Source organism: Arabidopsis thaliana (assembly GCF_000001735.4).
Source record: "Arabidopsis thaliana chromosome 1 sequence".
Classification (NCBI taxonomy): Eukaryota; Viridiplantae; Streptophyta; class Magnoliopsida; order Brassicales; family Brassicaceae; genus Arabidopsis; species Arabidopsis thaliana.
The window spans coordinates 28,492,683-28,520,508 of NC_003070.9; the positions used below are offsets into that span (position 1 = coordinate 28,492,683).

Here is a 27,826-nt window from a genome sequence, read left to right on the forward strand (position 1 = left end):
TAAGGCCCAAGGTTGACAAAAACAAATTATGTATAAGGCCCAGTTAAATCTGATGACGCAGGCCCGAAAGCAATTAGCCAATTAATGTTTTTCTTCGACAACTTATTGACAAATATAGTAATTTCTTTTTTTTTTGTTTTTTTTTTTGACAAATATAGTAATTTCACTATGCCCAAAATTTATTTTAGTTGAAGAAAAAGGGTTTACGATGCTAACCTAGCTAGTTCGTTATTAAATGTTCTAGACTTGACTATTGGCCATTTTGAATAAAAAGTCCTCATATGTTAAATTTTCACATGTCGATCCAAGCTCTACATATATATATTTACTCATCATTCCAAAAGCTTCCAAAGAAACAAAGAGTAACAATGAAACGAAACAGTATAAATATTCATCACGTTACTTCTTTTTCTTCGAGTCCGTTTTGGTGTGTTTTCTTTCTCGTGTTGTTATGTAAGACGTCCACCAACGCTTTGGTGAAGCAGCCGCCAAACGAAACGACTCCGGCGATAATTGTGTTCGGAGATTCAATCGTTGATGCCGGAAATAATGACGACATTATGACAACGTTGGCTAGATGCAATTATCCTCCTTACGGCATCGATTTTGACGGTGGAATTCCTACCGGAAGATTTTGCAACGGCAAAGTTGCGACTGATTTTATAGGTAAATTTCACGTTGCTTTCTCAGATGTAATTTTGATTATATTTCGAGAATTTCCCCAATAGATAACAACTAAACACACACTTTTAGTTGCATTTGTGTTTTGTGAACACTCTGAAAACTTCTCAAGCCTGTAAACTGAAAAGAGACAAAAAATCTATAGAAAACCTTTTATCAATAAAAAAACAAAACAAAAAACTTATATAAAAGTCATTTATTGTATCGTACGTAGTGCTGAATAATATCTAAGTGACTGACTAGTGTTAAAACTGTTAATATGTATGTAATTTACATTATTGACTAAAGATATACGTATGGTACACAAAAAAACTCCAGAAAATGGTACCATCACAAAAAAAAATTATTATATTTTACACAAATGATCTTTCTTTTTTTTCCAAGTTTTCAATATGTGTCATTTTCTTGAGATATAAAAACTCAAAAGCGAAACATCAAAGAAATTAAGGACAAATGATATAAATTTATATAACTGGTAATAGTTATTTTCTCTTGCAAATCATAGCGGGAAAATTCGGAATTAAACCAAGTATACCGGCATATCGAAATCCAAATTTGAAACCAGAAGATCTCTTAACCGGTGTAACATTTGCGTCTGGTGGTGCTGGTTACGTTCCCTTCACAACCCAATTATCGGTAATCAAACTTCTAAATCTTACACTATCTATAAAACAAAATATGATTACTTCTAAGCTGTAATTAGACGTACCTTTTTATATATAAACCATTGTTGTTCTTAAAGGGAGGAATAGCTTTATCGCAGCAACTGAAGTTATTCGAAGAGTATGTAGAGAAGATGAAGAAAATGGTTGGGGAAGAAAGGACAAAGCTCATAATTAAAAACAGTTTGTTCATGGTTATATGTGGCAGTAATGATATAACCAACACCTACTTTGGTCTTCCTTCTGTTCAACAACAATACGACGTCGCTTCCTTTACCACTCTTATGGCCGACAATGCTCGATCTTTTGCTCAAGTACGTATGAAAATAATTAATGAACTATCTCCTTATTTATATAGTATCAAATTTAATGCTCACGTTTGTCGTAAGAGTTTATTATTGACGTAGAAATTTTAATATTTTGCTTTGATTACCTTTACCCTTTTTATCTTTCTAAACCTTTTGAATGATGTGGTATTCACAGAAATTACATGAATATGGAGCGAGGAGAATACAAGTATTCGGTGCACCACCAGTAGGATGTGTCCCATCACAGAGAACCTTAGCAGGAGGGCCAACAAGAAATTGTGTTGTTAGGTTCAATGATGCAACAAAGCTCTACAATGTTAAGCTCGCTGCAAATTTGGGTTCTTTGTCAAGAACTTTAGGAGACAAGACAATAATCTACGTTGACATATATGATTCTCTCCTTGATATCATTCTTGACCCTCGACAATATGGTAATCGTCGTTCGTATTAATATAAACAATTAATTTTCAAATTAAAATTTCCATTTTATCAAAAAGTTATTGAAATTGTATGTCATTCATTAATGTAACAGGATTTAAGGTGGTTGATAAAGGATGTTGTGGAACTGGACTAATTGAAGTTGCTCTTTTATGCAACAACTTTGCAGCTGATGTATGTCCAAATAGAGATGAATATGTGTTTTGGGATAGTTTCCATCCGACTGAGAAGACTTACAGAATTATGGCCACAAAATATTTTGAGAGATATGTATGATCTCGACAATCGTGTAAGTCATAGCTTGATTTATCGTGTCTTTTGATGTTTATTATCTTATTAGACGTGACCTCGAAATGTTTTTCCAAAAGAATATGATTTATGTATTTTGAGACAATTTCCATTCGACTGAGAGAAGCCTTAAAAACTATAGTCGTAAAAAAAAGTTTGAAAAATGTCTACAAAATTTAATAATATGTGACACAATAGATAAGTAAAAATGATTGATATGATTTTTTTTTTTTGAACTATCACCTCTTTTGCTGTTTGCAAATTGCTGGATGTTTTCTCGGTGCGTTTGCTTTCTCTTATGCCTGTAAATCTTCTTTTTTCTTACGTCGAACTATTTACAGTTAATCGCTTGCGGCATGATCCAATGCCCATCTCTTGTGTGCCATCTCCAGACAATTAAGATAACTTTGCGTATAAATTTGTAAAATTTGGCTATTACCGAAATTAAAATGCTGGTACGTTGCTAGTAGGAGTTACCCACCACCATACCTATTTGTTACCAGAAAGCCCACAATTATCGAAGGCAATATAGCCCAACAACAAAGAACTAATTTGAACTCAGGAGGTTGAACGAGAGGCCTAGAGCTGAGAGCCCACTCAATGAGAAAGAAGAAAAGGTCAAGTTGAAACTTGAAACTTGAAAGAGCCTATTCAAGCGATGGAGCTGATTTGAGATATTGAGTTGAGAAGACATTTTTTTTTTTTAAAAAGACATAATATTATTAGCTGTTGTTTCAATAATTGTTTGCTTTACTAATTCGAGAAAAAACCCTAAAAAATTGTTATATAAGAAAATCGTAAACTTAGGTCAAATGAAAAGATATAGATTTTTTTAAAAAGTTGATTAATGTACGTACCTTAAAAATAGATATAGGTACAGCTCTGTTTCGACCACATATCTAAACTTGAAGATAGCTTATTAGGCCATGCACCATTTGTCACGACTGGTTCGGCCTATTAATTCTTTAACACCCACATTACCGGTAAAACTAAATAAAATTAAGACCGAACATTTTGATTTTTAGTATATGAAACAATTGGCTGTAAATGTAATAGAGTAAGTCACTAACCATCTCACTCTAAATTATCTACCACGCGATAGGATCAAAATCTTGACCTATTAAGTCTGTGAGTAATATTGGACCCACTAATAAATGATCAAATTAATTTCAAAAACAATAATGAATGCTTATCAAGTCGAATTCAAAACACAAATGCCTTCAATTTATTTTTTGGTTTCGTTGGTCTTCATTATACATGGAACTAGTTAGTTGGTCATTACTCGAATTTCTCGCTGTCGAGTTATTACTATATATGAATTCAACTACGATAGTACATGGTCTATCTTGTGAATACTATAGACATAGTATAGCATCTATAATATCGTTGTTTTATGTATATCAAAATTGCTCGTTTTATAATCTTTTCCTACGGATTAAAATATTATTTGAGCATGCATCGCAAACATTTCTTCTAATTTAACAAAATCACTTAAGATATTTTAATCCACTATTTTTTTTTTGGCAGCCTGTAAAAGAAAAATTATAAATATTGCAACTATCTACAAATTAATGTAGTATGATATTCATTTAAAAGATGAAAAGCAATATAAGACGGATAAACCCTAAAGCATTTGAAGATATTTATATATTTTTTGTTTGTACATGTTTATAGAAGAAACATAATTATGTTAGATAGTGGTTGGGAGATAAGATAATATGGTTGTGTGAATCATTAAATTAAATTTCACATTCTAGTAGCCTTGCCGATATATCATAGTCTTAATTAACTAGCATGATTTTTCGGATACTTGCGCTCTGCCTTACTATTTATATTCTATAATTATTAGTTTTGGACCATCGTTATGTTCTAGCATTAACAGCAACTTCTCTAGAAATATGCTAACATTTTGCTTTTGATATATTTTTAGCCACAATACTTTTTCATCGTAAAGTCTTTTTTGTACCTTTTCACGTGTACATATTTATAGAGAAAGTTACCTTCTTCACACTCAGTTAACTGGAAATAGTAGTATCACCTATTGCTTGTGATCTACATCTACCCTCCGGTCCCTACGTCTTAGTTCATTTTTTCTTTTTCTAATTCGTTCTTATCATATGATTCGCTATGTCGGTTTTAATTTATAGGATTCTAAAATATAATTAAAACTAGATATTGATTTATCCAAAAAGAAAATGATATGTTATGCTAGAGACCAAAAATAATACCAACAAAATATTCTATATTGCTGAGCTTGATGGGCTCTAGAAGTCTTGGTTGTATTAATTATGATGACCTACAAATATGTAGTTTGGTAACAGTTTACATCACATGCTCAAAGATTTTAACATGAGATTCTTAAATTAAATAGTATTACTAATATCATATTTTTTAACGTACCATGATTGTTATATGAGATTCTAAATACAAATATCTACTATATATGTAGAGTAATTAATACCATAAGTTTTTGATAATAATTGAAGTTATACTCATTTGTGCAGAGATAGATTACTTGTAACACCGATGTTATGACTTCAGAAAACATTCAAACACTCAAGTCAAAATGGTCGGAAAAAAAGAAGGTTAAATAACCGCATTATTGATATGATATGTAGTTGTTTATAACTTTGTGTATTTTGAAGTGCTTTTAATTTTTTTGAATTTTCCATGTATTATCTCTCTTTTAACGTATATGTGAATGTCTTCTAAATTCATTGGATGTTACTCAACAAGATTCTGATACTGTCATACTGAGTGTCTGAAATATAGGGCCATTTAGTTGTCAGTCACTCAGTCTGTTGTAGGAGTCACAAATAAAGTAGATCTACCTTAGTTATCCTACGAAACAGAGTATGCATTTTGATTATGTTGGTGCAATATATTTGATGTATTATCCCAAAGAGATGCATATGATATGTTTCATCAGATATTGTTTTCCGTGGAATGGTAGTGCTAGTTTTTTTTTTTTTTTTTTTTTTTTTTTTTTTTTTTTTTTGTGTGTGTGTGTGGTGATTTTCTGGCCGAGGCGAAGATTACTCTTTCAAAAATCTCTTAAAAATTCAGATTTTACTTATCGCATCATAATTGACAAAAACCTAATAACTAAAATATAGACAATGCAATTTACATTCAAACGAAATCAGTTCCAGTCAACCGAACTATGAGCACACTGACGTAAATATGATATGAGCACAACCAAATGTCTAAATCTACATTTAAGTCAACGAAATTTAACTAAATAAAAATAAATAAAAGTTTTTGATGTAGCCTTATTTGAAGTAAATTTAGTGTATATAATAAGATTAAGTAACATTTTACCAAAAAAGTAACAATAATAAAATATCATGAATTTATGTTTTTTCCCCAAATCAAAATAAAACCTACTCTTTTATGAAATGACTATCTTTTAGTGGCAAAACCAAAATATGAAATGGAGCAAGCAGAGTATTTAATGCTCCTATAAAGTCTAGAAACTCTGACAGCGATTAACTAATCCCCTCTTAATTAGCGTTGATACACATACGCACTATATAGTAATATTACCTGTCTGTCATATAATCTGTCTGTCACATTCTGCTGGCAATAATGTATTTCGATATACGCCCTAATAGTTATGTTTTGTCAAAAGTAGTCCTTTTTTTTTTGTGCACCAACCTAGCCAAGTATATATATGTGAAGAAAAAAAAAGACTGGTAATCTGGTATGGTTGAGAGAGAGTACACTATCTAATTTAAACAAAACCAAAAAATAGAGAGTAGTGAGTACACTATCTCAGTTTTCTCGAGGATTATTAACAAAAAGTGCATTTTAATTAATACTCACCCCTTCAAATTATTAGAAGAAAACACCTAGTTTCAAGCAGTTAATTCGGTCTTGTCCTAATTAAGTCTACCGGTCCACAACATCTCCACGACCCAATGCATTACACATATACATTATAAATAAATACATATATCGACATGTGTCTATATATATAAATAAGTGTGATAGCATTGAAGAGAAGTTGATTTAGCCTCTGTTTGTCCTTGTTATGTTGTTGTAAAACTTGAAACTTTGGAAGCAAACTCATTTTTATAACAAAAGGAAATCTTATTTTATACATTACATTAAAGCAACATGAAAGACAATTCAAGCTGGTCTTGTTCTTGTTCTTGGTCTTCGTGGAAAATATGTTTGTTGTCTGTTCTCTTTCTCACCGAGACGATCACCGCCGTGAAGCTGCCGCCAAAATTGATTATTCCGGCTGTAATCGCTTTCGGAGACTCCATCGTCGACACAGGAATGAACAACAATGTCAAAACCGTGGTTAAGTGTGATTTTCTTCCTTATGGTATCAATTTCCAAAGCGGAGTTGCCACGGGGAGATTCTGCGATGGACGAGTCCCTGCCGATTTGCTAGGTTCCTTCTCTTTAACCTTATTTCTAAAGCGAATAGCCAATGTAAAAAAATATTACGTATTTATATATAATGAGTAGCGACCATTAATTACTAGGACATAAGTAGTGACTACGGCAAATAAAATTTGAGCAATCATTTGTTTTCTTTTCCCTTTTAGAAGTATAAGTTGTTAAAATTAACTCTAGTAACATTGACTCAATAATTATGCGTGCCAAAATTTATTAAGAAAATTCCGGCTCGAGTCTTCTACAGTCATGATGTTAAGAAATGTCTTTAAACTAACGTCATTTAAATAAAAAATCATGCTCTGTTTGTATTTGCAGCCGAAGAACTGGGAATAAAATCAATTGTACCAGCATACCTAGATCCGAATCTAAAATCGAAAGATCTTTTAACCGGTGTATCGTTTGCGTCCGGAGGTTCTGGTTATGATCCTATAACACCGAAACTTGTGGTAAATACTATGGAAATTTTTTATCATGGTGTTTTTCATTGCAAACTCCTATGGAAATTTTTGATTATATATTTTTCCTAACTCGTTGGTTTAATTTTTCTTTGTTAACTGTATTAGGCAGTAATATCATTAGAAGATCAATTGAGTTATTTCGAGGAGTACATAGAGAAAGTGAAGAATATAGTTGGGGAAGCAAGAAAAGACTTCATAGTAGCCAACAGCTTATTCTTATTGGTCGCAGGCAGCGACGACATAGCCAATACATACTATACTCTACGTGCAAGACCTGAATACGACGTCGATTCATACACTACTCTTATGTCTGACTCTGCCTCAGAATTTGTGACTGTAAGCTTCTCTCATATTTTACTAAAAAGCCTAATACGTTTGATATATATACATTATACTAAATAACATTTTTAATAGACGGCTATATTTCTAGGTAATTAGTATAATGTTTAGTGTGAAATGAAATTGGCAGAAACTATATGGATATGGAGTGAGAAGAGTAGCTGTGTTTGGTGCACCACCAATTGGGTGTGTACCATCACAGAGAACGTTAGGAGGAGGTATCTTGAGAGATTGTGCTGATAATTACAACGAAGCAGCAAAACTTTTTAATTCAAAGCTCTCCCCAAAATTGGATTCGTTGCGTAAAACCCTACCGGGCATCAAACCGATCTACATTAATATCTATGATCCTCTTTTTGACATCATCCAGAATCCTGCAAATTATGGTAATACGCAAATATTTTTTTGGTTTAAATTTTCATGCATGTACTATTCGTTTTAATTACTTCAATATAAAAAAGGTACCATCTTTTGTTATTGTAGGGTTTGAAGTGTCTAATAAAGGATGCTGTGGAACAGGAGCCATAGAAGTTGCTGTGTTGTGCAATAAAATCACATCTTCTGTATGTCCCGACGTGTCTACTCATGTGTTTTGGGACAGTTATCATCCTACAGAGAAAACTTACAAAGTATTAGTCTCACTGTTGATTAACAAATTTGTTAATCAGTTCGTCTGAATTAAAAACTATTTTCACGGCATAATGATTGATTATATTTTATCTCATCTTGTTTGTATTATTTGATAATTGTATTCGATTTAAATAAAATTAATATTTTCTTGTTGTTTTATTTTTTTTACTACACAACTTAACATTCTTGTAGTTAGGGCCTCTTCGAGTACATGGATGAATGTGAATCTACATGACGAAACCATTGACGTTTACAAAACAAATCATCATATATATCATTCATTCTAAAGTCTTGTTTTCTTTTCTTTTTGTTTGGTGTAAAGCGGCTACATATTCTTTATTTTTTTTATTTGTCTACATTTCGTCAGATTTGATTTATGGAGTTAATTATTATCTTCCTAGCTAAAACATGCTGACATTCATCCTGTGTGTACCCACCACTTTCATGCATTTTTGGCTTCCTTAGACAACAAAGACTAGACGTCTAAAAATACTTAGAAAATCACTTGTATATATTTACTACTGACATGAGCTTAGAAGCACCACTAATTAAATTCTCTATAAAACATAAGAGAGTCTAAACACTGTGGTAGAAAAAAATATAGACTTTTAGATATGTGTAGTAAAATAACATTAGTGTTAACTTTATTTTCCAGTTATTTCATATCAACAGATGCTGTGAATGGATCATTTCCTGCGCTTTTGGCTTTTGGAGATTCAATTCTCGATACTGGCAACAACAATTTTCTCCTGACTTTTATGAAAGGAAATATCTGGCCATATGGAAGGAGTTTCAGCATGAGAAGGGCGACAGGAAGATTTGGAAATGGAAGAGTTTTCTCTGATATAGTTGGTATATTATCATTTTTTTTACAATGCTTCTTTGTATTTCCTAATTTTTCTCATATTGCATAGCTTAGAAAATCATATGGTATGAATAATATTATTCTGATATAGTAAGTTTATTATTACTACAGCTGAAGGTTTAGGGATCAAGAAGATTTTACCAGCTTATCGTAAGTTGTTCAATTCTCCAAGTGACCTTAGAACTGGTGTTTGCTTCGCATCAGGTGGTGCAGGAGTTGACCCTGTTACATCCAAATTGCTGGTGAAAATAATAATTATAAATTTGTTATTTCTTTAAAAAAATATATTATATGTCTTAACTAAATATACATTTTCTAATAAATATTGTAATTTATTTTGGGTGGTGATTTGGTCAGAGAGTTTTAACGCCAAAGGATCAAGTAAACGATTTCAAAGGGTACATAAGAAAGCTAAAGGCCACAGCAGGTCCTTCAAGAGCAAGTAGTATAGTTTCAAATGCAGTGATTCTTGTTTCTCAAGGAAATAATGATATTGGAATCTCATATTTTGGAACTCCAACTGCTGCTTTCCGAGGATTAACTCCCAATAGATATACCACTAAACTAGCTGGTTGGAACAAACAGTTTATGAAAGTAATACATAAAATCATTTTCTTATCAAGCATCCATATATATATATGAAGTATATATATTCGTTCACGTTTTTTTTGTTCTATGTATGAAGGAATTATACGATCAAGGAGCGAGAAAATTCGCGGTAATGGGAGTGATACCGTTGGGATGTTTGCCTATGACAAGAATCTTCCTTGGTGGGTTCGTCATCACGTGTAACTTCTTCGCGAATAGAGTCGCAGAACAGTACAACGGAAAATTGAGGAGCGGAACTAAAAGTTGGGGACGTGAAGCAGGTTTTAGGGGTGCAAAATTTGTCTATGTCGACATGTACAACACTCTTATGGATGTTATTAAAAATTATAGAAGATACGGTAAGTAAATACCCACCACCATTTTCCCTTGTTTTTTTTTGCTAACAACATGAATTATATTGGATTTGAATTAGATGGGGATATAATTATAATGACGAAAACTATTGATTTTATGTCACATTTAACTGTTCCTCATTCTTAAAGATCTTGTTTACCGAATTTGTTCTATCGCTTGATAATTTATGTATATAGTTACTAAGTATCATGTACTTGTATGGTTGCAGGATTTTCTAATGAGAAAAATGGGTGTTGTTGTATGATTACGGCTATAATACCATGCCCCAACCCAGATAAATACGTCTTCTACGACTTCGTTCATCCATCCGAGAAAGCTTACAGAACAATTTCTAAAAAGCTTGTCCAGGATATCAAGAATGGCCTTGCCTGATTTATTATATATACAATGCTTTATTTTAATTTTAATAACAGCCATCGTTAATAATAGAAATGAGAAGACAAAAATCATACATGGCGATCTCTCTGTTTTTCTTATGTTAAAGAATGTATAATCCAGTTTATGTATTGTTCACTTTATATAATCCCAGAACAACAAAGGAGTTTGTTTACAAATGTAAACCTTTTCTTTTTTGCCAATGGTTAGAAAAGAACGTATCTAATAACAATCCCCTAGCAAATAAGAAAATGACCAAATTAACACTTTTGGAAATTAGTGAAATAAAAATCCAATAAGGTGATTTAAAAACTCATGTTTTTGATGACGATAGCTAAAATTTTATGAATTTAAATATCGTCAAAATAAAATATCAACTTCACTTATAAGTATTCCGTAAAACATATTGGTTTAATTGTGAACATTTTTTCATAGAATATGTCCGATATATATATTTCTTCTTCTTCTATATGTGCCAGTCGGGCAAAAAAAATTGTGAATGGCAAATGAAAAAGGTTATGCATTGTAAACGAATTGCTTCTAGCAAGGTCCGCAACCACTATATACAAAATGATGCAAGGGATATTGGAATTTTACTTTTTTATTTATTTAATTTCTATTTATTATACACTAGTACATCTGTTCTTCTTAGCCCTGTTCTTTAAAACAATAAGTCAACGTGGTCCAGTAATACAAAGGAGGCAGAGCACAACGTTAGATAAATGAAAAGCAATGGTTTAGTAGAAAGTAATACAATCAAAATATATACAATCAGTATCTAAACTAAAAATTAGTAGGAGCGTATCAGCTAATAATTGGAAAGTATTTGACCCGAACCGTGTATAACGGCTAGATTATCACCGAACCTAAGGTTAGTGTTTGCTCTGGACTATAACAAACCCTAAGTGAAAAGGAAAAAAGGAAACTTGAGTGTCAAACAAAAAAATTTATATACATGCGTCTCGCGTCTCCTTTCAAGTTAAAAATGCAATTGCTCTGAATTTTTTTTCAATTCTCTTCTTCGATTGTTGTCTGCTTCGTTTGCCTCTCTGTTCTCTTCTTCTTCCTTTTTTGAGATTTCATTATTCATGAGTTGTTGCATCTGCTTGTTGGATTCACCCTAATCTTTGGTGTGATTCGTTGGTATGGCCCAAGAAAGACTCATATATACAACGGCTCTCTCTGTTTTCACTTAAAAAGCAACGAAGAAGACGAGAGAGATCACACACACAAGCATCACATCTTAATTTGTTTGCCTGCGATGATAAGATCTATCATCCACCGTAGAAACAGAGACATAGAGAGAGACGATTCGAAGGACATGTTGCCGGGATTTTAGGCTTCGTGAGTCATGATGTTGGAGGTTCTATCCGGCGATGGGGGTGTCGATAGATTGAGGAGGTGGAGCGATCAGAGGATTTTAGGCTTCGGGAGTCATGATGGTGGAGCGATCATCGGAGATTGGCGATGGAGATTGAGGAGGCGGAGCGTATTTTCCGTTAACGGGTATAGATGGCATGTGCTCTCAGAGGCCCAATAGAAACAATTTCAGCCCATCAAACAATGACTAGCCCATTGCCAGGTTAATTCTCAGCCCATTTTCTTGTTTAGTTAAGAAATTAATATATTTTATAATTTTAATTAAAGGCTTTTTTCTCACGGATTTTTTATTTTCTTGCAATTTTTATTTAAAGTTAATTTTTAATATTTTTAGATTAAAAAAATTATTTTTTAATATATATAATATTTTTGTTTTTAAGTGTTAAAGTTTAATATGTGTAAAATAATTGGACACAACATCCCGTCCATAATATGAGGTCCTTAAGCGGTGTTCTAGGTTCATTAAATATTTTATACATACAAAATTTTAACATTTTTAAAAAAGTATTTTTTGGGTTTTCAGTATGTATTATTTTTTAAATATACATAAAGTTTTAATTTAAGTGTTAGATTTAAATATGTGTAAACCAAAAAGAATGTAAATAATACATGTAATATAGACATAACTCTTTTTACTAACTTTCAAAACCATACTTTATATAATAAAATTGATTTTTGATTTACCAAATCAATAAAGGTACATGTACAACCAATTACTCTTTTTTTTTTCTTTTTGAAACAAATTAATGGTAATAAGATCAATGGTTTACTTAACTTAATAGAACTTTTCTTTTTCATAAATTTTATATTTACATGATATTCTTAATAGATGAGCCATGACTTTTATATAGCAATAATAAGATGCACTAAAACATAGTGATAATATTATTTTAGCATTTTTTAAATGAGAGTGATAGAATTATTATCCTCTTAAAAGCTAAATTCTAACATTCATTTTGTGTATGTTAACTCTCATGCTTTTTGCCTTGGACAAACAAAAGCTAGACGTCTAAAAATAGTTAGAAAATAAAACATATATAAGATGAACTAAACACTTTGGGGGAAAAAAAAATTATGAACTTAATTAGGGTTCTATATGTTTAGAAAAAAAATGTTGGTGTTAGCATTATTTTCCATTTACTTCTTATCAATAGAAGCTGTCCGGAATGAATCATTTCCTGCGCTATTAGCTTTTGGAGATTCAATGGTCGATACTGGTAACAACAATTACCTCCTGACTCTAATGAAAGGAAATTACTGGCCATATGGGTGGAATTTCGACTCAAAAATACCGACCGGAAGATTTGGAAACGGAAGAGTTTTCTCCGATGTAGTTGGTATAATATTAAAGAGTTCTTTACAATGCTTTTTTGTAATTTCTGGTTTATATCATATTGTTTGGCTAATCATATAGTGAAGTTCTTTTTTTCCAACCGCAGCTGAAGGTTTGGGGATCAAAAGAATTGTACCAGCTTATCGTAAGTTATACATTGCTCCAAGCGACCTTAAAACGGGTGTTTCTTTTGCATCAGGTGGTGCAGGAGTCGACCCTGTTACATCCAAATTGCTGGTGAAAAAATTATTGAACTTGTTATTTGGTTAAGAAGTGGTATATATTCTAACTAATTCGGGTGTTTGTTTGATCAGAGAGTTTTATCGCCAGCTGACCAAGTAAAAGATTTCAAAGGCTACAAAAGAAAGCTAAAAGGTGTAGTAGGCAGGTCAAAAGCAAAAAAAATAGTTGCAAATTCAGTGATTCTTGTTTCTGAAGGAAATAATGATATTGGAATCACATATGCGATTCATGATGCTGGTATGCGATTAATGACTCCGAAAGTATACACCAGTAAATTAGTTGGTTGGAACAAAAAATTTATAAAAGTAAGATGGAGAAAATGAATTTTTTTTATTCATCAACACTGTTATATATGTGTTTATTCACATTTTTTTGGTTTTTGTAAATGTATGAAGGATTTATATGATCACGGAGCAAGAAAATTTGCGGTGATGGGAGTGATACCATTGGGATGTTTGCCTATGTCAAGACTTATTTTTGGTGGGTTCTTCGTGTGGTGTAATTTCTTGGCAAACACAATCTCTGAAGATTACAACAAAAAATTGAAAAGCGGAATTAAAAGTTGGAGAGGAGCATCAGATTTTAGGGGTGCTAGGTTTGTCTATGTCGACATGTACAACTCTCTTATGGATGTTATCAACAATCATAGGAAATACGGTACGTAAATACGTAAATCTCCTTTTTATAAAAATATATGCATTACCAAGATCAATACAAAGGAACCACATATTTAGTGATGCTTAGACATTTGAAATCTCAGGAGCGACCATAATAGTTAGGTATTGTGTACTTGTATGGTTTCAGGATTTACCCATGAGAAGAATGGATGTTGTTGTATGCTTACGGCAATAGTACCATGCTCCAACCCAGATAAATATGTCTTCTATGACTTTGCTCATCCCTCCGAGAAAGCCTACAAAACAATTGCTAAAAAGCTTGTCGAGGATATCAAGACAGGACTTGCCTGATTTCTTACAATGCTATTTTCATCTTGGAATTACCATAATTAATTATATACGTACTTCTTCTGTTTCAAAATCTTTGATGTTCTAGAGAATTTTTTTTTGTTTTACATTATAATGTTCTCATTTTTAATGTAAAATTTATTAGTTTAAAAAAAATGTTTTGACCATTTATATTTTGCAGTTTGTTATTTTGCAGTTGGTTGAATTGTGTTAGATAAATAATAAATAATGTTTTTATCTACAAAAAATAAAAAATAGAATAAAGGATTTTTTTATTTTTTTTTTCACAAGAATAAAGGATTTTCTTATTAGTGTACAATATCCTTAAACAATCTCTTCCTCCAAACACATCAGACTAGTCACGCTTCTGCTCACTAAATTTTATTCTATTTCAAATGAAAAGAGCGAAGCTTCTTGAACTCTACAGCTCTTACCAAACTACTTTAAAATCTTTTCCCACTGTCACGTTTCAGTACTAGGACTCCACAGCATCTCGACGATCATATGTGCAAACTTCTTGAAGCTCAACCACTATATATCTTCTATATCATTTCTCATTTAAAAGTTCTCCTGCTGGAAAAGTCTAAACAATTCGTCTGTACAGATTTAATTTTCATTTGTAAAATTAACCGAAACCAAAAGAAAAAGGAAAGACCAAATAAGAAATCAACAAACTTGACAATTTTGACTAAAGTAAGATAAATTTGATCGAGTTTTTTTCATAAAACATGGTTTGATTTTCTAAGAATTTTGACTAGTAATAGCAAGCAACACAAACTAATCTACTAGTAGACTAGGCTGCACTATATTTGATCGGAGAGTCATTACCTGCAAACCAAGTTCTCTTTTATGTAAATTAAATCATTATTTTATAAAATGGCATTTTTCATGAGATTTATGGAATTATTATCGTCTTAAACTATCCTAACATTCATTCGGTGTGTAATATTGTACTCTCATGCATTTTGGCTTCCATCGACAAGAAAGAAGTAGACGTCTAAACATAGTTAGGAAAAATCAAATGAATTCTATATAAAACACAGGATAAATTAAAAACCATTCAGAAAAATTTTGGACTTATTTTCGATATGTTTAGGGGAAAAATATTTGTGTTATCATTATTTTCTATTTACGTCCTCTCATCAGCGGCTGAAAAAAATACATCATTTTCTGCGCTTTTTGCTTTTGGTGATTCAGTCTTAGATACGGGAAACAATAATTTTCTTCTTACTCTTCTCAAAGGAAATTATTGGCCATATGGTTTGAGTTTTGACTATAAATTTCCGACGGGAAGATTCGGAAATGGAAGAGTTTTCACCGATATAGTTGGTATAATATCCCAATGTTGACTGGCTTTACTTAACTCTACCTATAAAGATCTCTCACTGCACACTTTCTATAGATCCGAGACTAATAATCTTGATTAATCATATTATTTATATAACTAGGTAGTATTCTCATGTGGTGAAGTCTTCTATTGTATGCAGCCGAAGGTTTACAGATCAAAAGACTTGTACCAGCTTATAGCAAGATTCGTCGCATCAGTTCTGAAGACCTTAAGACTGGCGTTTGTTTTGCATCAGGTGGTTCAGGAATTGACGATCTTACATCCCGAACACTGGTGAAAGAAAAAAAAAACTTAATTGTTATTTCGATAAACACTATATATTATATATCTCAAACAATGTTTTCTTATAATAATTGGATGGTTGTGGGTGGTTTTGTCAGAGAGTTTTATCGGCAGGTGACCAAGTAAAAGACTTTAAAGACTATTTGAAGAAACTAAGAAGAGTAGTGAAACGTAAGAAAAAAGTAAAAGAAATAGTTTCAAACGCTGTGTTTCTTATTTCTGAAGGAAATAATGATCTTGGATACTTTGTCGCTCCCGCTCTTCTTCGATTACAGTCCACAACAACATACACCAGTAAAATGGTTGTTTGGACCAGAAAGTTTCTAAAAGTAAGACAACGTATAATAAAATAAAAAACTATTAGTATGAATTCTTTGTAAATGTTCACACTCGCTCTTTTGGTTTTATATATCTATATTTGAAGGATTTATACGATCTTGGAGCGAGAAAATTTGCGGTGATGGGAGTGATGCCTGTGGGATGTTTGCCTATCCATCGAGCCTCATTCGGTGGGGTATTCGGATGGTGTAACTTCCTCTTGAATAGAATTACGGAGGACTTCAACATGAAATTGCAGAAAGGTCTTACAAGTTACGCAGTAGAATATGATTTCAAAGATGCAAAGTTTGTTTACGTCGACATATACGGTACTCTTATGGATCTTGTCAAAAATCCTATGGCCTATGGTACGTATATACACACTCCCTATATAAATATATGCATGACGTAACCAAGTGATAGTAATATGTCATTTGTTTTATCTTTTAAAGGATTGTGCATCCTAACAATTAATGTTTTTTTTTTCTTTCTTTGTGATCAAATTTATATCCGAATCATAACACTATAAGATGATCAAGATCATGATTCTAATTACAACAATACATATACTTGCAGGGTTTACAGAAGCGAAAAAAGCTTGTTGTTGTATGCCGAATGCAATAATACCATGCTTCCATCCAGATAAATACGTCTTCTATGACTTTGCTCACCCTTCCCAGAAAGCCTACGAAGTAATATCTAAACCTATTGTCTATCAGATAGCGAAAGGCCTTGCCTAGCTAATTCCTTATTTCCTACAATGTTTTATTATAATCTTTGAAAATTATCACCATATCGATAAATATATGTAAATGTATAAGATTCATGACAATCTATTCGTTTTTCTTATAGTAAACAATGTATAATTCAAATTACAGGCTTTTAAATATTGTCCATTTTATATAACCCAAGAACAAAAGTGTTTGTTTACAAATGTGCATCAAACAGATAAATCCGGGAAAGGCTATATATAGCACCAATTGCAAGCTTGTGAATTCGATTAATAGAAGTTTTGATTCAAGTAACAACGTGAGCTACGATTGTTCCCAGCAAATTTATTCAAATCAAACCAAATAACAAAAAATATTTACTCCGATCCTTCGGGCTAAAGTGAATTAAAAATCTCCGCCCTCGGAAATATTTTTTTGGTATCTATAGGTACACCCATATTCCGATTCTTCACTCGTGAGTCGTGAGCATTATGCAGACGTGATTATATAAGATCAATTAGCATATTTTGTCTCATAAGACATTTTACCTATTCAAAAAACAAAATCATGTAGGTTAATATTTGAAACAGACAAAATTAAAAAGGCTGTAGATAATTAAGGTTAAAATGCATTAAGGAAAACACTAAAGATAATTGTTTTTCTTATATGATTAAAACAGTAGATATGTGTTACAGAGGCAAGTATAAGTAGGTTTTCGGGACCAGAGGAAGAAGAAACGACGATAATGTTGATTTACATTTAAAATAATGATTCAGGAAAAAACACTTATAAAAACACACAGCATAAATAATCTTTTATTTATAAAAACATGTACATCAACAACAACAAAAGTGTACTGAATTATTTCATCTCATTATAATTAAATTTTGATTTTAGATTAAATGCGGTGGATATTTGTTTTTCCTTAGCTAGTGTCGGAATTATATATCCCTCAACAAACTAGAGAGTCGTATAATCAACATACACAATATGTGGTGGGATTAATATTGCATGCATGTTTTGTTAATATTGCATAGTCATCATATATAGCAAAAAAAAAAAAAAAAAAATTGTATAGTCATGCGACTCATGCCTATCAAGTCTCCTTTAAATCAGTAGTCTTTGTTTTTTCTTCTTTCACACGGATTGCATTGTTTCTATATCCCTTTTTCGTTGTTGGAATACACCACTTACTACTTTTTGTAAACAAAATTTAAACATTTTTTCCTTCTCATCAAACGTCTAAATAAAATTACGGGAAATATTAATCTACTAACAAATTAATGGAATAATCAAATATTTTTCACAACACACTTTTCATCTCCTACGACATTCCCATATTCATTGCCGGTCACGTATGTGAATCACGTGGCTTAACTCTTCCCGTATTTTACTTCAAAATTAAGAACTAATAAAATAAATACATACTAATCGAGTGTCTTATAGTCTCTATATATAACAGCAAAAATCCCTTCCAACATATTTGCCATTTACACTTCTTCAAGTTTTCCATATACTAATGGGGAGGTTTCATAAATTTCCTCTCCTAGGTTTAGTTCTGTTCCTCGGTCTGACCGGCTCACTTATCGCCGCCAATGAGTATGCCTGTTCTAGTACCGATATACACTTTACTCGTGCCAATTTCCCTAAAGGTTTCATTTTTGGTACCGCAACTGCTGCTTTTCAGGTACCACATATCACATATGCATTAGAATTATCATATACATTATAGTCATAGTTTATTGTATCGAATAAAAGTTGGTTTAGTGAAGAAACTTCTAAAAATAGGTACCGATGTATGTGGTAAACTAAATAGGTTGAAGGAGCTGTAAATGAAGGATGTAGAGGTCCAAGCATGTGGGACGTATACACCAAGAAATTCCCACGTCTCTTTCACTCTCTCTTTCTCTTTTTTTTTTTTTTAAATTCAATTTGACTTAATGAAATAATGTCAATATAAAATCATCTGTTTTTTTTTTCCCTTTTAAAAATTTATTTACAGATAAATGTAATTATCACAATGCCGACGTTGCTGTCGATTTCTACCATCGTTACAAGGTATTAATCATGTTATTTACCCCTACCTTATATGTGCTTGTGAAGCGATCTCTTGAAATTACGTTAATGTTTAAATTTATATTCAACAGGAAGATATCAAGTTGATGAAAAATCTGAACACTGATGGCTTTAGATTTTCCATTGCATGGCCCAGAATATTCCCCCGTAAGTTATTAAAAATCTCAACAAATTATATTTCACTGGTTGATCATAACATTAGTTGATTATAATAAAAGTAAGGAAATAATAACATTTTTTAAATAAATTAAAATAACAGATGGTAGGATGGAGAAAGGAATAAGCAAAGCAGGTGTGCAGTATTACCACGATCTGATCGATGAGCTCCTCGCAAATGGTAATTTTTGTTTTTCACTACTTAAACTTCAGAAACTCTAAATTACATCAAAAACATTACTAATGCTACCTCTAAATTTATTTTCAAAATTCAGGTATAACACCATTAGTAACTGTTTTTCACTGGGACACTCCTCAAGACTTAGAAGATGAATATGGTGGCTTTTTAAGCGACCGCATAATGTAAGAATTTTTTATTAATTTCTACAACTTTATCGTCTACAACTCAAACACGATTAACCTTTTCTATATATAAATTCAGAAAGGATTTTACGGAGTATGCAAACTTCACATTCCAAGAGTACGGAGACAAAGTGAAGCATTGGATCACATTTAACGAACCATGGGTGTTCAGTCGAGCTGGCTACGACATTGGGAACAAAGCACCGGGACGTTGTTCTAAGTACATCAAAGAACATGGAGAGATGTGTCACGATGGACGGTCAGGACACGAAGCTTATATCGTTAGTCATAACATGCTCTTGGCACATGCCGATGCCGTTGATGCCTTTAGGAAATGCGACAAGGTTTCTATATAAACATAAACTAGCCTCATTTAAATTCTATTGTGAATATTTTTACGTAGTTTAATGAACGAGTACTACTTATAAACATTTATTTCTAATTGTTTCTAGTGCAAAGGTGGTAAAATTGGGATTGCTCACAGTCCAGCTTGGTTTGAGGCTCATGAGCTCTCGGATGAAGAGCACGAAACTCCTGTAACTGGCCTGATTGACTTCATATTGGGATGGTAAAAAATATCATTTACTATTTTACCCTTTAGTATCAAAATTTAAAATATATGACAAATACTATTCTGACTCCACAGGCATTTGCATCCGACCACATATGGAGATTATCCACAATCAATGAAGGATCACATCGGACATCGACTGCCGAAATTCACAGAGGCACAGAAAGAGAAGTTGAAAAATTCAGCTGATTTTGTAGGAATCAACTATTACACATCAGTGTTTGCATTGCACGACGAAGAGCCAGATCCTTCGCAACCAAGTTGGCAGAGTGATTCTCTCGTGGACTGGGAACGTAAGTTTCTTTTTTACTGTTTTCTTAATTTCGATGCATATATAATTTATATAGTTAGACTATTTTCAATGTTCTCACTTTGATTAATTTTGTTTATACTTATTCCTTTTTTTCCAGCAAGGTATGTGGATAAATTCAATGCTTTTGCTAACAAGGTATACTATAACTAATTTTGTTATTATTTAAAATATAATATTGAAATACTAAAATTGATGTTTTAAAAAAATAAAAATAATACTTTCTCTTTTTTTTAGCCTGATGTTGCTAAAGTGGAAGTCTACGCAAAGGGTTTGAGGAGCCTCTTGAAATATATCAAGGACAAATACGGCAATCCTGAAATCATGATCACCGAGAATGGTTAGAAAAACGTTTATAATCTAATTTAGTCTCAAAATCATATAATCGATTTCTATATATCTTTCTTTTCTTTACTTGTATATAAGTATTTGAGTTTTGAATATGTTTGACGTAAGGATACGGAGAGGATCTAGGTGAGCAAGACACAAGCCTTGTAGTGGCGCTGTCAGATCAGCACAGAACATACTATATCCAGAAACATCTCTTGAGCTTGCACGAAGCAATTTGGTATGTTAAAAAATCATATTTTGAGTTTTAATTCGATGAAAATATGCCAATTATTTTCTTCAGATGGACTAATGTTTTTTTTGTTCGTGTGTTTTAATGCAGCGATGATAAAGTAAACGTTACAGGGTATTTTCATTGGTCATTGATGGACAATTTTGAATGGCAAGATGGATACAAGGCGAGATTTGGGCTCTACTACGTCGATTACAAAAATAATTTGACGCGCCACGAAAAATTATCAGCCCAGTGGTACTCGAGTTTCCTCCACGATGGATCAAAAGAGTTCGAAATCGAGCACGAGTTCGAACACGATGAGTTGTAGAGTGAATTCTCTACAAACAGACTTTGAAAATTTGAGTCATATATATATTATATATTCATAAACTATTTGTTTACAGTTTGCTGCAGTGAATGCATTTCCATATTCAAGTAAATAAATCAGATACTCAATATACAGACAAGTAAAGTTTGGATTGTGTTGTAGTAAGTATTTGGATAGTTGAATATTGAGATCAAGGGTATTCACGAAGATTCCGTACTAGTTATTGATATTTTCTATTGCATATTTCATATTTGCATGCACGGCAAAGTGCCAAAGTATATTTATTGAAGAATTCAAACAGATGGTCGTATGATCCAAATCTCTAACTATTTTAAAATGTGATATACCTAACAATATACTCAAATTTCTAGCTTTCTAAAAGAGACTACAAGTCTACAGACTACAATACCCATTTAACATGTTTTGGACTTGGTTACCATATCTTAAAATTCCAAATTTATCGGCAAACTCAACGAAAATAATCAAATGTATAAATGGACCTGATAGTGCCATTGATATTTGGGTTCTGACTTCAGATATGGGCCTTGGACCTTTCTGATAAGACTCAGTATCTTTAAGAAGATACTTGAATTTGGTAGGTGAGAATCATCATCCTATCCTCCATCCACGGTTTTGTAGAGGGTAATATAATTTTTTCTATGGACAGTAAGAAGTGATAAAAATATAATATTATATAAAAATGTTATAATGCTTTTTTTGTATGACACATGTCCATTTTAAATTACAAAAAACCATGTAAATAAAGAATAAAATACGTTATAACTAAAAAAACTGAATGCATTTCAAAAAAGTTACCATATAATCATATAAGTAAGCATATAAATCATACACCTTATCTTGATGTATATGATTAGTTATAACTAGAAAAGAAAACAAAACAAAGTTGAATATTATATCTAAGAATATATATTACCCATTAAGAAATAAATGAAAGAGAGAATAAAATCCACAGCATTATATAAATATTGTAGCCCTGGGAGTTCGGATATATCGGTTTAATCGGTTCGGTTTATTTAGTTTTTCGGGGTTTTTGGATTTTTTAATTTCTAGCCGAATTGAACCGAACAAAAATTCGGTTCGGGTCGGTTCGGACATCGGTTTTTTCGGTTCGGTTATTGGGTATAAATTAAATTCCGGATTAAACCGATTTTTTTTCTAATTCGGTTAATTTGAACCAAATAAACCACAAATTAAAAAAATGGACTTACAAAAATGAAATCTAATAAAAAACAAACAACAGGCCCAATACACAAATATACAGTTACAATTACAAATCCACAACACAATTATGGGTCAGGTCCATTACAAAATTAGGGTTTTGAGTTTTGACAAAAAAAATATGTACGACTACAACTCCAAACTGCGACGTCGAGCAGTGCCTCTCCAATCTAGTGATCTACCATTCCGACGACGTAATGCCCTACGAGACCTGTTAAACGCCCGTTTGTTATCCATGAAGTAAGAAAAAACATGAGATGGAAGTGTAAACCATAAAAGATCCATAAAAATAATGGATAATCTCAGATTTGGAAGTGTAAAGCCTAACTCTAAAATTTCAGAAATTATAGAGACAGAGGAAGAGCTTAGAGAGCAAAGAATCAAACAAAACAAATGATTAAAGAGAAATAAGAAGAGTTTACCCTAAGAAAGTTGAGGTTGTGGGTTGAATCTCTGAGCAAAGGTTTTTTGTAAGACCAACTGAGATTAGAGAGAATGAAAGAGGCTTGGAAGATGATGAATTCATGAAGGAGAAGAGACGAGTTGATGATTACTAATTCAATCGAAGAAAAATATCAAAGTTTCTTTGTTGTTTTCGCAAGAGGCAGAGAGCCAAAAACGAAGAAGAAACCTAATTAGGTTAAGACTCATCAATTAACCTTATATATGGCTGCAGATTCTCGGTATGGGTGAAACCGATTGGTTCCGATTACCGAACCGACCCGAACCGACTTCCGAATTCTTAAATTAATTTGGCCGATCGGTTCGATCTCCTTAATTCGGTTGCTGCCGAAAACCAAAATTTTCGTTTTTTTCGGTTCGGTTTTCTCGGGTTGAACCGTTATCCCAGGCCTAAAATATTGTATGACTCTTGACCAAAAACTAGTTAGATATATTATTTATTATGACATATTAATATTAACTTAATATAAAATAAAAATAAATGTTCAAAAAACATGATCTTAAAGCTGACAAAGCTGATTTGATTGACTAATACTTATCCTACGGTGATTTTTGGTTCTTTTACTTTTTTTGACAATTATGGAGCTGGATGGAAAAAAAATATATATAAAATCATATATTATTAATAATGAGATAAATACAACGAATTAAACGGATCAAAGTTAATATTTCCAAAAGAAAAATAGAACAGAGTCCTAATTTCATTAATTTCAACTATTGAAAACAAAATTTAAAATCAATAGGATTGATTTCTATTTTTCTTTTAGAAAAACAAAATTTGAAACAATTTCCTAATTTCCCTAAACTTGCGACTTTTTAACAATCGACCGACTTATCAAAATTAGGGATTGTTTTATATATAAAGAGAGACGCATCTCTTTATTTCATTCATCGCTTCTCCAAAATTTTCTTCAAAGAACAAATCTCCCAAATCTAAAATCTTTCTCTTCTCTCTTCGTTTCCATAACCATGTCTGCGAAGAAGATTGTGTTGAAGAGTTCCGATGGTGAATCTTTCGAGGTTGAGGAGGCGGTGGCTCTCGAGTCACAAACCATAGCGCATATGGTTGAAGACGACTGCGTCGACAACGGAGTCCCTCTTCCTAACGTCACGAGCAAGATCCTCGCCAAGGTGATCGAGTATTGCAAGAGGCACGTCGAGGCTGCTGCCTCTAAGGCCGAGGCCGTCGAGGGTGCTGCTACCTCCGATGACGATCTTAAGGCCTGGGACGCTGATTTTATGAAGATCGATCAAGCTACTCTCTTTGAACTCATTCTGGTATGTTTCTTCTCTCGATCTGATTTGATTTTTCCATCGAATTTTGAATTTTGGGATTCTAGGGTTTTCGATTTGGGAAAATTAGGGTTTCGAAATTTAGGTGTTTGTTTCAGAAATTGAATCTGCTTGAGATTGATATTGTTAGGGTTCTTATGGAACCAATCATTAATTGAATCTATCGATTTGGATTATAATCATATCTGTGTTTTTGGATTCGGATTTTGATCTAATGGTTATGAATTTGGGATCTTGTGCAGGCTGCTAATTACCTGAATATCAAGAACTTGCTTGATCTAACATGTCAGACAGTTGCGGATATGATCAAAGGAAAGACTCCAGAAGAGATCCGCACAACGTTCAACATTAAGAACGACTTCACACCAGAGGAAGAGGAAGAGGTTCGCAGAGAGAACCAATGGGCTTTTGAATGATTGATCTTCAGAGAGAAGAATCAAAAGCAGCAAGCAACCAGTTTCTTCTTCCTTATGTTTATTGCCGTTTTCAAGTGTTGTTGATGACTTGCTTTTTAATATTCTTCATGAATCATGACTATCTTCTTCCTCTTCTTTCTTTCTTATCAAGAACCAATGTTTCTTACTCTTTGTGGGATGGATAATTTGTGCTTTTAGATAATCTTCAAGAGTGATGTTGGTTTGTCTTACAAAATAACTTCTTTCAATTGTCTTGCCAATCGCCACAGAATGCTAATTTGCACGATTCATTTTAGGAATGTTCATGTGTAAATAAAAAGAAACTGAATTTGGCAGAGTCTGCAAGCAGAATGTGAAGGATCATGACGACTACTCATTGAAACCAATGGTCACCAGTTATGCCCTGCTCCTGCTCATCTACTTACATAAATATCTGCATCACGTATTTGTATCTTGTCAACATCTTCTCAAATACTAACATAATCAGCATCACCCATTCGTCAACATTCGATAACATGTGGGCTTTGTTTGCATATAAGAAAACAAAGTTTCCACTCAACCGAACGTGGATCACATGTACATCAATATAATTACTTTAATTGTTTGTCTGGCTAGTCAAGTGGTCTCTCGTCTCGTCATTGTGTATCTTATCTTTACTATGAGACTGAAAGAGATATCTTCTTTATATACAGTAACACTCACATTGTGGTCACTCGAAAAGAGCTAAAGAAAATGGAAGATTTGAAGCCAAGTGCCGCTAACTCGTTACCATTGACACTGTTAGGCTTTCTTGAGAGAGCAGCCACCGTGTATGGAGACTGTACCTCCATCGTTTACGGCAATTCCACCGTGTACACATGGCGAGAAACGAATCACCGTTGCCTCTGCGTCGCGTCTGCTCTGTCTTCCATTGGAATAGGAAGATCCGACGTTGTCTCTGTCCTATCTGCTAATACTCCGGAAATGTACGAGCTCCAGTTTTCCGTTCCGATGTCTGGCGCGATCCTTAACAACATCAATACCCGCCTCGACGCGCGAACCGTCTCTGTTCTTCTCCGCCATTGCGAGTCTAAGCTGCTCTTCGTCGACTTCTTTTACTCCGATCTCGCTGTCGAAGCGATCACGATGTTGCTCAATCCGCCGATTCTCGTCCTAATCGCCAATGAGGAGGAGGAAGAAGGAGGAGCTGAAGTAACGGAGCGTTCAAAATTCTGTTACTTGTACAGTGATCTAATCACTAGAGGGAATCCGGATTTTAAATGGATCCGACCCGGAAGTGAATGGGACCCGATTGTGGTCAATTACACATCAGGTACGACGTCGTCTCCTAAAGGAGTGGTTCATTGCCACAGGGGTATATTCGTCATGACGCTTGATTCCCTAACCGATTGGGCCGTACCGAAAACCCCGGTTTACTTATGGACCTTACCGATATTTCACGCCAACGGTTGGACCTATCCATGGGGAATCGCCGCCGTCGGAGGAACTAACGTCTGTGTGCGTAAACTCCACGCGCCGTCAATATACCATCTAATCCGTGATCACGGCGTGACTCACATGTACGGCGCACCAATAGTGCTTCAGATTCTATCGGCGAGTCAAGAATCTGATCAGCCTCTTAAGAGTCCGGTCAATTTCTTAACCGCCGGTTCTTCTCCGCCAGCTACGGTGCTTCTCCGCGCCGAGTCTCTAGGTTTCATCGTCAGTCACGGTTACGGATTAACGGAGACAGCCGGTGTGATCGTCTCCTGCGCGTGGAAGCCAAACTGGAATCGGTTACCGGCGAGTGATCAAGCGCAATTGAAATCACGGCAAGGAGTGAGAACCGTCGGATTTAGCGAAATCGATGTAGTGGATCCAGAATCAGGTCGGAGCGTGGAGAGAGACGGAGAAACAGTCGGAGAAATAGTGTTGAGAGGGAGTTCAATCATGCTCGGATACTTAAAAAATCCGATCGGAACTCAAAATTCGTTTAAAAACGGGTGGTTCTTCACCGGAGACCTCGGTGTGATTCACGGGGATGGTTACTTAGAGATTAAAGATAGATCGAAAGATGTGATTATTTCAGGAGGAGAGAATGTGAGTAGTGTGGAAGTGGAGGCGGTGTTGTACACGAATCCGGCGGTGAATGAAGCGGCGGTGGTGGCTAGACCTGACGAGTTTTGGGGAGAGACGCCGTGTGCTTTTGTTAGTTTAAAACCCGGGTTGACCCGGAAACCAACGGATAAGGAGATTATAGAGTATTGCAAATATAAAATGCCACGTTACATGGCTCCTAAAACGGTCTCGTTTCTTGAAGAGTTACCAAAGACTTCCACTGGGAAGATTATAAAGTCATTGCTTAAAGAGATTGCCAAAAACATGTAAAAGTATTGTAATTTTGATCTAATATCAGATATGTCATCTCTTTCATTAAGATTAATCATATGATCAAATTAATTGAAATCAGTCTCTTTCGTGGCCGCATATGTCTCAGCATCAAAAGAAAGTGGTTTATCACAAAAAAGAAAAAAAAAAAGAGAACAAAAAGCTCCGTTACCGGGAATCGAACCCGGGTCTCCTGGGTGAAAGCCAGATATCCTAACCGCTGGACGATAACGGATTGATGTTGTATTATCTCATTTATACATTATTATTTCAACACTAAGTCTGGTATTACAGGGTTTTGGCATGGACGTCGTGAAATATGCAAGCTCATGTCAACGATGCAAATAGCATAAGCTTTTGGGTTTTTATTTAGAGCTATATTAATTGATATGCATGGAAGATGAAGAAATTAAGAATCTATGCATAAATATTAGTTATTTTGGTAAGTATGAAAGATAAATAATATATAAACTAAAAATATCTTTTTTTACATTAATTACAAAAATGCTATTGAATAAAATTAATTGTAATTTGCGGATAATAAGCATATAGCTATTTGTTTAACGTGCTAAAAACTGTGATATCACGATAAATTTATAAATTATTTGTTAAAAAAATAGTTATCGATTTAAAATTGTAAATCTTTATTTTTTATTTATGTATATTCAAAACAATAGAAGGAAATTA

General features: G+C 33.4%; 9 protein-coding genes, 4 long non-coding RNA genes and 1 other non-coding gene across 20 annotated transcripts; 9 read left to right on the forward strand and 5 right to left on the reverse strand.

Annotated features, from left to right (window-relative positions):
* Positions 1 to 261: 261 nt before the first annotated feature.
* On the forward strand, positions 262 to 2,564 carry AT1G75890 (GDSL-like Lipase/Acylhydrolase superfamily protein; the record flags this gene model as incomplete). 3 transcript variants are annotated; one of them, NM_001334701.1, is made up of 5 exons in its annotated part: positions 262 to 666; positions 1,187 to 1,317; positions 1,424 to 1,657; positions 1,827 to 2,082; positions 2,184 to 2,564. In NM_001334701.1, the coding sequence occupies 5 exons, from the start codon at positions 282 to 284 to the stop codon at positions 2,363 to 2,365; spliced, it is 1,188 nt and encodes a 395-aa protein (NP_001322026.1). The 3 variants fall into 3 exon arrangements, with proteins under 3 accessions (NP_001322026.1, NP_001077829.1, NP_565121.1); NM_001084360.1 differs by having other exon boundaries at positions 349 to 666; positions 2,184 to 2,365; NM_106239.2 differs by having other exon boundaries at positions 369 to 666; positions 1,385 to 1,657; positions 2,184 to 2,508.
* AT1G75891 lies at positions 276 to 1,645 on the reverse strand. Of its 2 annotated transcripts, NR_139955.1 has the most exons (3): positions 1,391 to 1,645; positions 1,217 to 1,298; positions 667 to 801 (listed from the first exon to the last, which is right to left on the reverse strand). It is a non-coding gene; the product is annotated as an other RNA (long non-coding RNA). The 2 variants fall into 2 exon arrangements; NR_139954.1 differs by having other exon boundaries at positions 276 to 1,298.
* A 43-nt stretch (positions 2,565 to 2,607) lies between the features above and the next one.
* AT1G09593 lies at positions 2,608 to 2,984 on the forward strand. Its single transcript, NR_139656.1, has one exon. It is a non-coding gene; the product is annotated as an other RNA (long non-coding RNA).
* Positions 2,747 to 2,984, reverse strand: AT1G09597. The gene has a single exon (NR_139657.1). It is a non-coding gene; the product is annotated as an other RNA (long non-coding RNA).
* Positions 2,985 to 6,138: 3,154 nt separating this feature from the next.
* AT1G75900 (GDSL-like Lipase/Acylhydrolase superfamily protein) lies at positions 6,139 to 8,572 on the forward strand. Its single transcript, NM_106240.5, has 5 exons — positions 6,139 to 6,779; positions 7,103 to 7,233; positions 7,351 to 7,581; positions 7,715 to 7,970; positions 8,068 to 8,572. The coding sequence occupies exons 1-5, from the start codon at positions 6,497 to 6,499 to the stop codon at positions 8,259 to 8,261; spliced, it is 1,095 nt and encodes a 364-aa protein (NP_177718.1). The 5' UTR covers positions 6,139 to 6,496; the 3' UTR covers positions 8,262 to 8,572.
* A 179-nt stretch (positions 8,573 to 8,751) lies between these two features.
* EXL4 (extracellular lipase 4) lies at positions 8,752 to 10,601 on the forward strand. The gene is made up of 5 exons (NM_106241.3): positions 8,752 to 9,066; positions 9,191 to 9,321; positions 9,437 to 9,673; positions 9,765 to 10,026; positions 10,251 to 10,601. The coding sequence occupies exons 1-5, from the start codon at positions 8,829 to 8,831 to the stop codon at positions 10,412 to 10,414; spliced, it is 1,032 nt and encodes a 343-aa protein (NP_177719.1). The 5' UTR covers positions 8,752 to 8,828; the 3' UTR covers positions 10,415 to 10,601.
* Positions 10,602 to 11,096: 495 nt separating this feature from the next.
* AT1G09603 lies at positions 11,097 to 11,721 on the reverse strand. The gene has a single exon (NR_139658.1). It is a non-coding gene; the product is annotated as an other RNA (long non-coding RNA).
* Positions 11,359 to 14,486, forward strand: AT1G75920 (GDSL-like Lipase/Acylhydrolase superfamily protein; the record flags this gene model as incomplete). 4 transcript variants are annotated; one of them, NM_001124133.2, is made up of 6 exons in its annotated part: positions 11,359 to 11,999; positions 13,048 to 13,134; positions 13,237 to 13,367; positions 13,445 to 13,678; positions 13,769 to 14,030; positions 14,178 to 14,486. In NM_001124133.2, the coding sequence occupies 6 exons, from the start codon at positions 11,930 to 11,932 to the stop codon at positions 14,339 to 14,341; spliced, it is 948 nt and encodes a 315-aa protein (NP_001117605.1). In that variant the 3' UTR covers positions 14,342 to 14,486. The 4 variants fall into 4 exon arrangements, with proteins under 4 accessions (NP_001117605.1, NP_001077830.1, NP_001077831.1 ...); NM_001084361.2 differs by lacking the exon at positions 11,359 to 11,999 and having other exon boundaries at positions 12,590 to 13,134; NM_001084362.1 differs by lacking the exon at positions 11,359 to 11,999 and having other exon boundaries at positions 12,872 to 13,134; positions 13,330 to 13,367.
* Positions 14,487 to 15,389: 903 nt separating this feature from the next.
* On the forward strand, positions 15,390 to 17,199 carry EXL6 (extracellular lipase 6). Its single transcript, NM_106243.4, has 5 exons — positions 15,390 to 15,667; positions 15,826 to 15,959; positions 16,067 to 16,297; positions 16,393 to 16,654; positions 16,863 to 17,199. Exons 1-5 carry the CDS (start codon positions 15,427 to 15,429, stop codon positions 17,024 to 17,026), a joined length of 1,032 nt encoding a protein of 343 aa, NP_177721.1. The 5' UTR covers positions 15,390 to 15,426; the 3' UTR covers positions 17,027 to 17,199.
* Positions 17,200 to 18,459: 1,260 nt separating this feature from the next.
* ATA27 (Glycosyl hydrolase superfamily protein) lies at positions 18,460 to 21,602 on the forward strand. Its single transcript, NM_106244.3, has 13 exons — positions 18,460 to 18,683; positions 18,813 to 18,882; positions 18,999 to 19,054; positions 19,144 to 19,219; positions 19,332 to 19,409; positions 19,504 to 19,591; positions 19,671 to 19,935; positions 20,044 to 20,159; positions 20,238 to 20,455; positions 20,573 to 20,610; positions 20,710 to 20,812; positions 20,929 to 21,040; positions 21,143 to 21,602. Exons 1-13 carry the CDS (start codon positions 18,516 to 18,518, stop codon positions 21,360 to 21,362), a joined length of 1,608 nt encoding a protein of 535 aa, NP_177722.1. The 5' UTR covers positions 18,460 to 18,515; the 3' UTR covers positions 21,363 to 21,602.
* Positions 21,603 to 22,562: 960 nt separating this feature from the next.
* AT1G75945 (uncharacterized protein) lies at positions 22,563 to 23,234 on the reverse strand. Its single transcript, NM_001334702.1, has 2 exons — positions 23,024 to 23,234; positions 22,563 to 22,812 (listed from the first exon to the last, which is right to left on the reverse strand). The coding sequence occupies exons 1-2, from the start codon at positions 23,125 to 23,127 to the stop codon at positions 22,731 to 22,733; spliced, it is 186 nt and encodes a 61-aa protein (NP_001322302.1). The 5' UTR covers positions 23,128 to 23,234; the 3' UTR covers positions 22,563 to 22,730.
* A 602-nt stretch (positions 23,235 to 23,836) lies between these two features.
* SKP1 (S phase kinase-associated protein 1) lies at positions 23,837 to 25,214 on the forward strand. Its single transcript, NM_106245.5, has 2 exons — positions 23,837 to 24,341; positions 24,599 to 25,214. The coding sequence occupies exons 1-2, from the start codon at positions 24,033 to 24,035 to the stop codon at positions 24,770 to 24,772; spliced, it is 483 nt and encodes a 160-aa protein (NP_565123.1). The 5' UTR covers positions 23,837 to 24,032; the 3' UTR covers positions 24,773 to 25,214.
* A 42-nt stretch (positions 25,215 to 25,256) lies between these two features.
* AT1G75960 (AMP-dependent synthetase and ligase family protein) lies at positions 25,257 to 27,256 on the forward strand. The gene has a single exon (NM_106246.4). It carries the CDS (start codon positions 25,505 to 25,507, stop codon positions 27,137 to 27,139), a length of 1,635 nt encoding a protein of 544 aa, NP_177724.1. The 5' UTR covers positions 25,257 to 25,504; the 3' UTR covers positions 27,140 to 27,256.
* A 46-nt stretch (positions 27,257 to 27,302) lies between these two features.
* Positions 27,303 to 27,374, reverse strand: AT1G75970. The gene has a single exon. It is a non-coding gene; the product is annotated as a tRNA-Glu (tRNA).
* Between the last annotated feature and the right edge of the window lie 452 nt (positions 27,375 to 27,826).

Coding starts and splice junctions, on each gene's coding strand:
- AT1G75900 (NM_106240.5), top strand. CDS start 6,497: ATGAAAGACAATTCAAGCTGGTCTTGTTCTTGTTCTTGGTCTTCGTGG. Junction 6,780..7,102: donor AGTCCCTGCCGATTTGCTAG/GTTCCTTCTCTT, acceptor TTGTATTTGCAG/CCGAAGAACTGGGAATAAAA. Junction 7,971..8,067: donor CCAGAATCCTGCAAATTATG/GTAATACGCAAA, acceptor TTGTTATTGTAG/GGTTTGAAGTGTCTAATAAA.
- EXL4 (NM_106241.3), top strand. CDS start 8,829: ATGTGTAGTAAAATAACATTAGTGTTAACTTTATTTTCCAGTTATTTC. Junction 9,322..9,436: donor CTGTTACATCCAAATTGCTG/GTGAAAATAATA, acceptor TGATTTGGTCAG/AGAGTTTTAACGCCAAAGGA. Junction 9,674..9,764: donor GGAACAAACAGTTTATGAAA/GTAATACATAAA, acceptor CTATGTATGAAG/GAATTATACGATCAAGGAGC.
- EXL6 (NM_106243.4), top strand. CDS start 15,427: ATGTTTAGGGGAAAAATATTTGTGTTATCATTATTTTCTATTTACGTC. Junction 15,668..15,825: donor AGTTTTCACCGATATAGTTG/GTATAATATCCC, acceptor TATTGTATGCAG/CCGAAGGTTTACAGATCAAA. Junction 16,298..16,392: donor GGACCAGAAAGTTTCTAAAA/GTAAGACAACGT, acceptor CTATATTTGAAG/GATTTATACGATCTTGGAGC.
- ATA27 (NM_106244.3), top strand. CDS start 18,516: ATGGGGAGGTTTCATAAATTTCCTCTCCTAGGTTTAGTTCTGTTCCTC. Junction 19,592..19,670: donor TTTTTAAGCGACCGCATAAT/GTAAGAATTTTT, acceptor ATATAAATTCAG/AAAGGATTTTACGGAGTATG. Junction 20,160..20,237: donor ATTGACTTCATATTGGGATG/GTAAAAAATATC, acceptor CTGACTCCACAG/GCATTTGCATCCGACCACAT.
- AT1G75945 (NM_001334702.1), bottom strand. CDS start 23,127: ATGAATTCATCATCTTCCAAGCCTCTTTCATTCTCTCTAATCTCAGTT. Junction 22,813..23,023: donor ACAACCTCAACTTTCTTAGG/GTAAACTCTTCT, acceptor GGCGTTTAACAG/GTCTCGTAGGGCATTACGTC.
- SKP1 (NM_106245.5), top strand. CDS start 24,033: ATGTCTGCGAAGAAGATTGTGTTGAAGAGTTCCGATGGTGAATCTTTC. Junction 24,342..24,598: donor CTCTCTTTGAACTCATTCTG/GTATGTTTCTTC, acceptor GATCTTGTGCAG/GCTGCTAATTACCTGAATAT.
- AT1G75960 (NM_106246.4), top strand. CDS start 25,505: ATGGAAGATTTGAAGCCAAGTGCCGCTAACTCGTTACCATTGACACTG.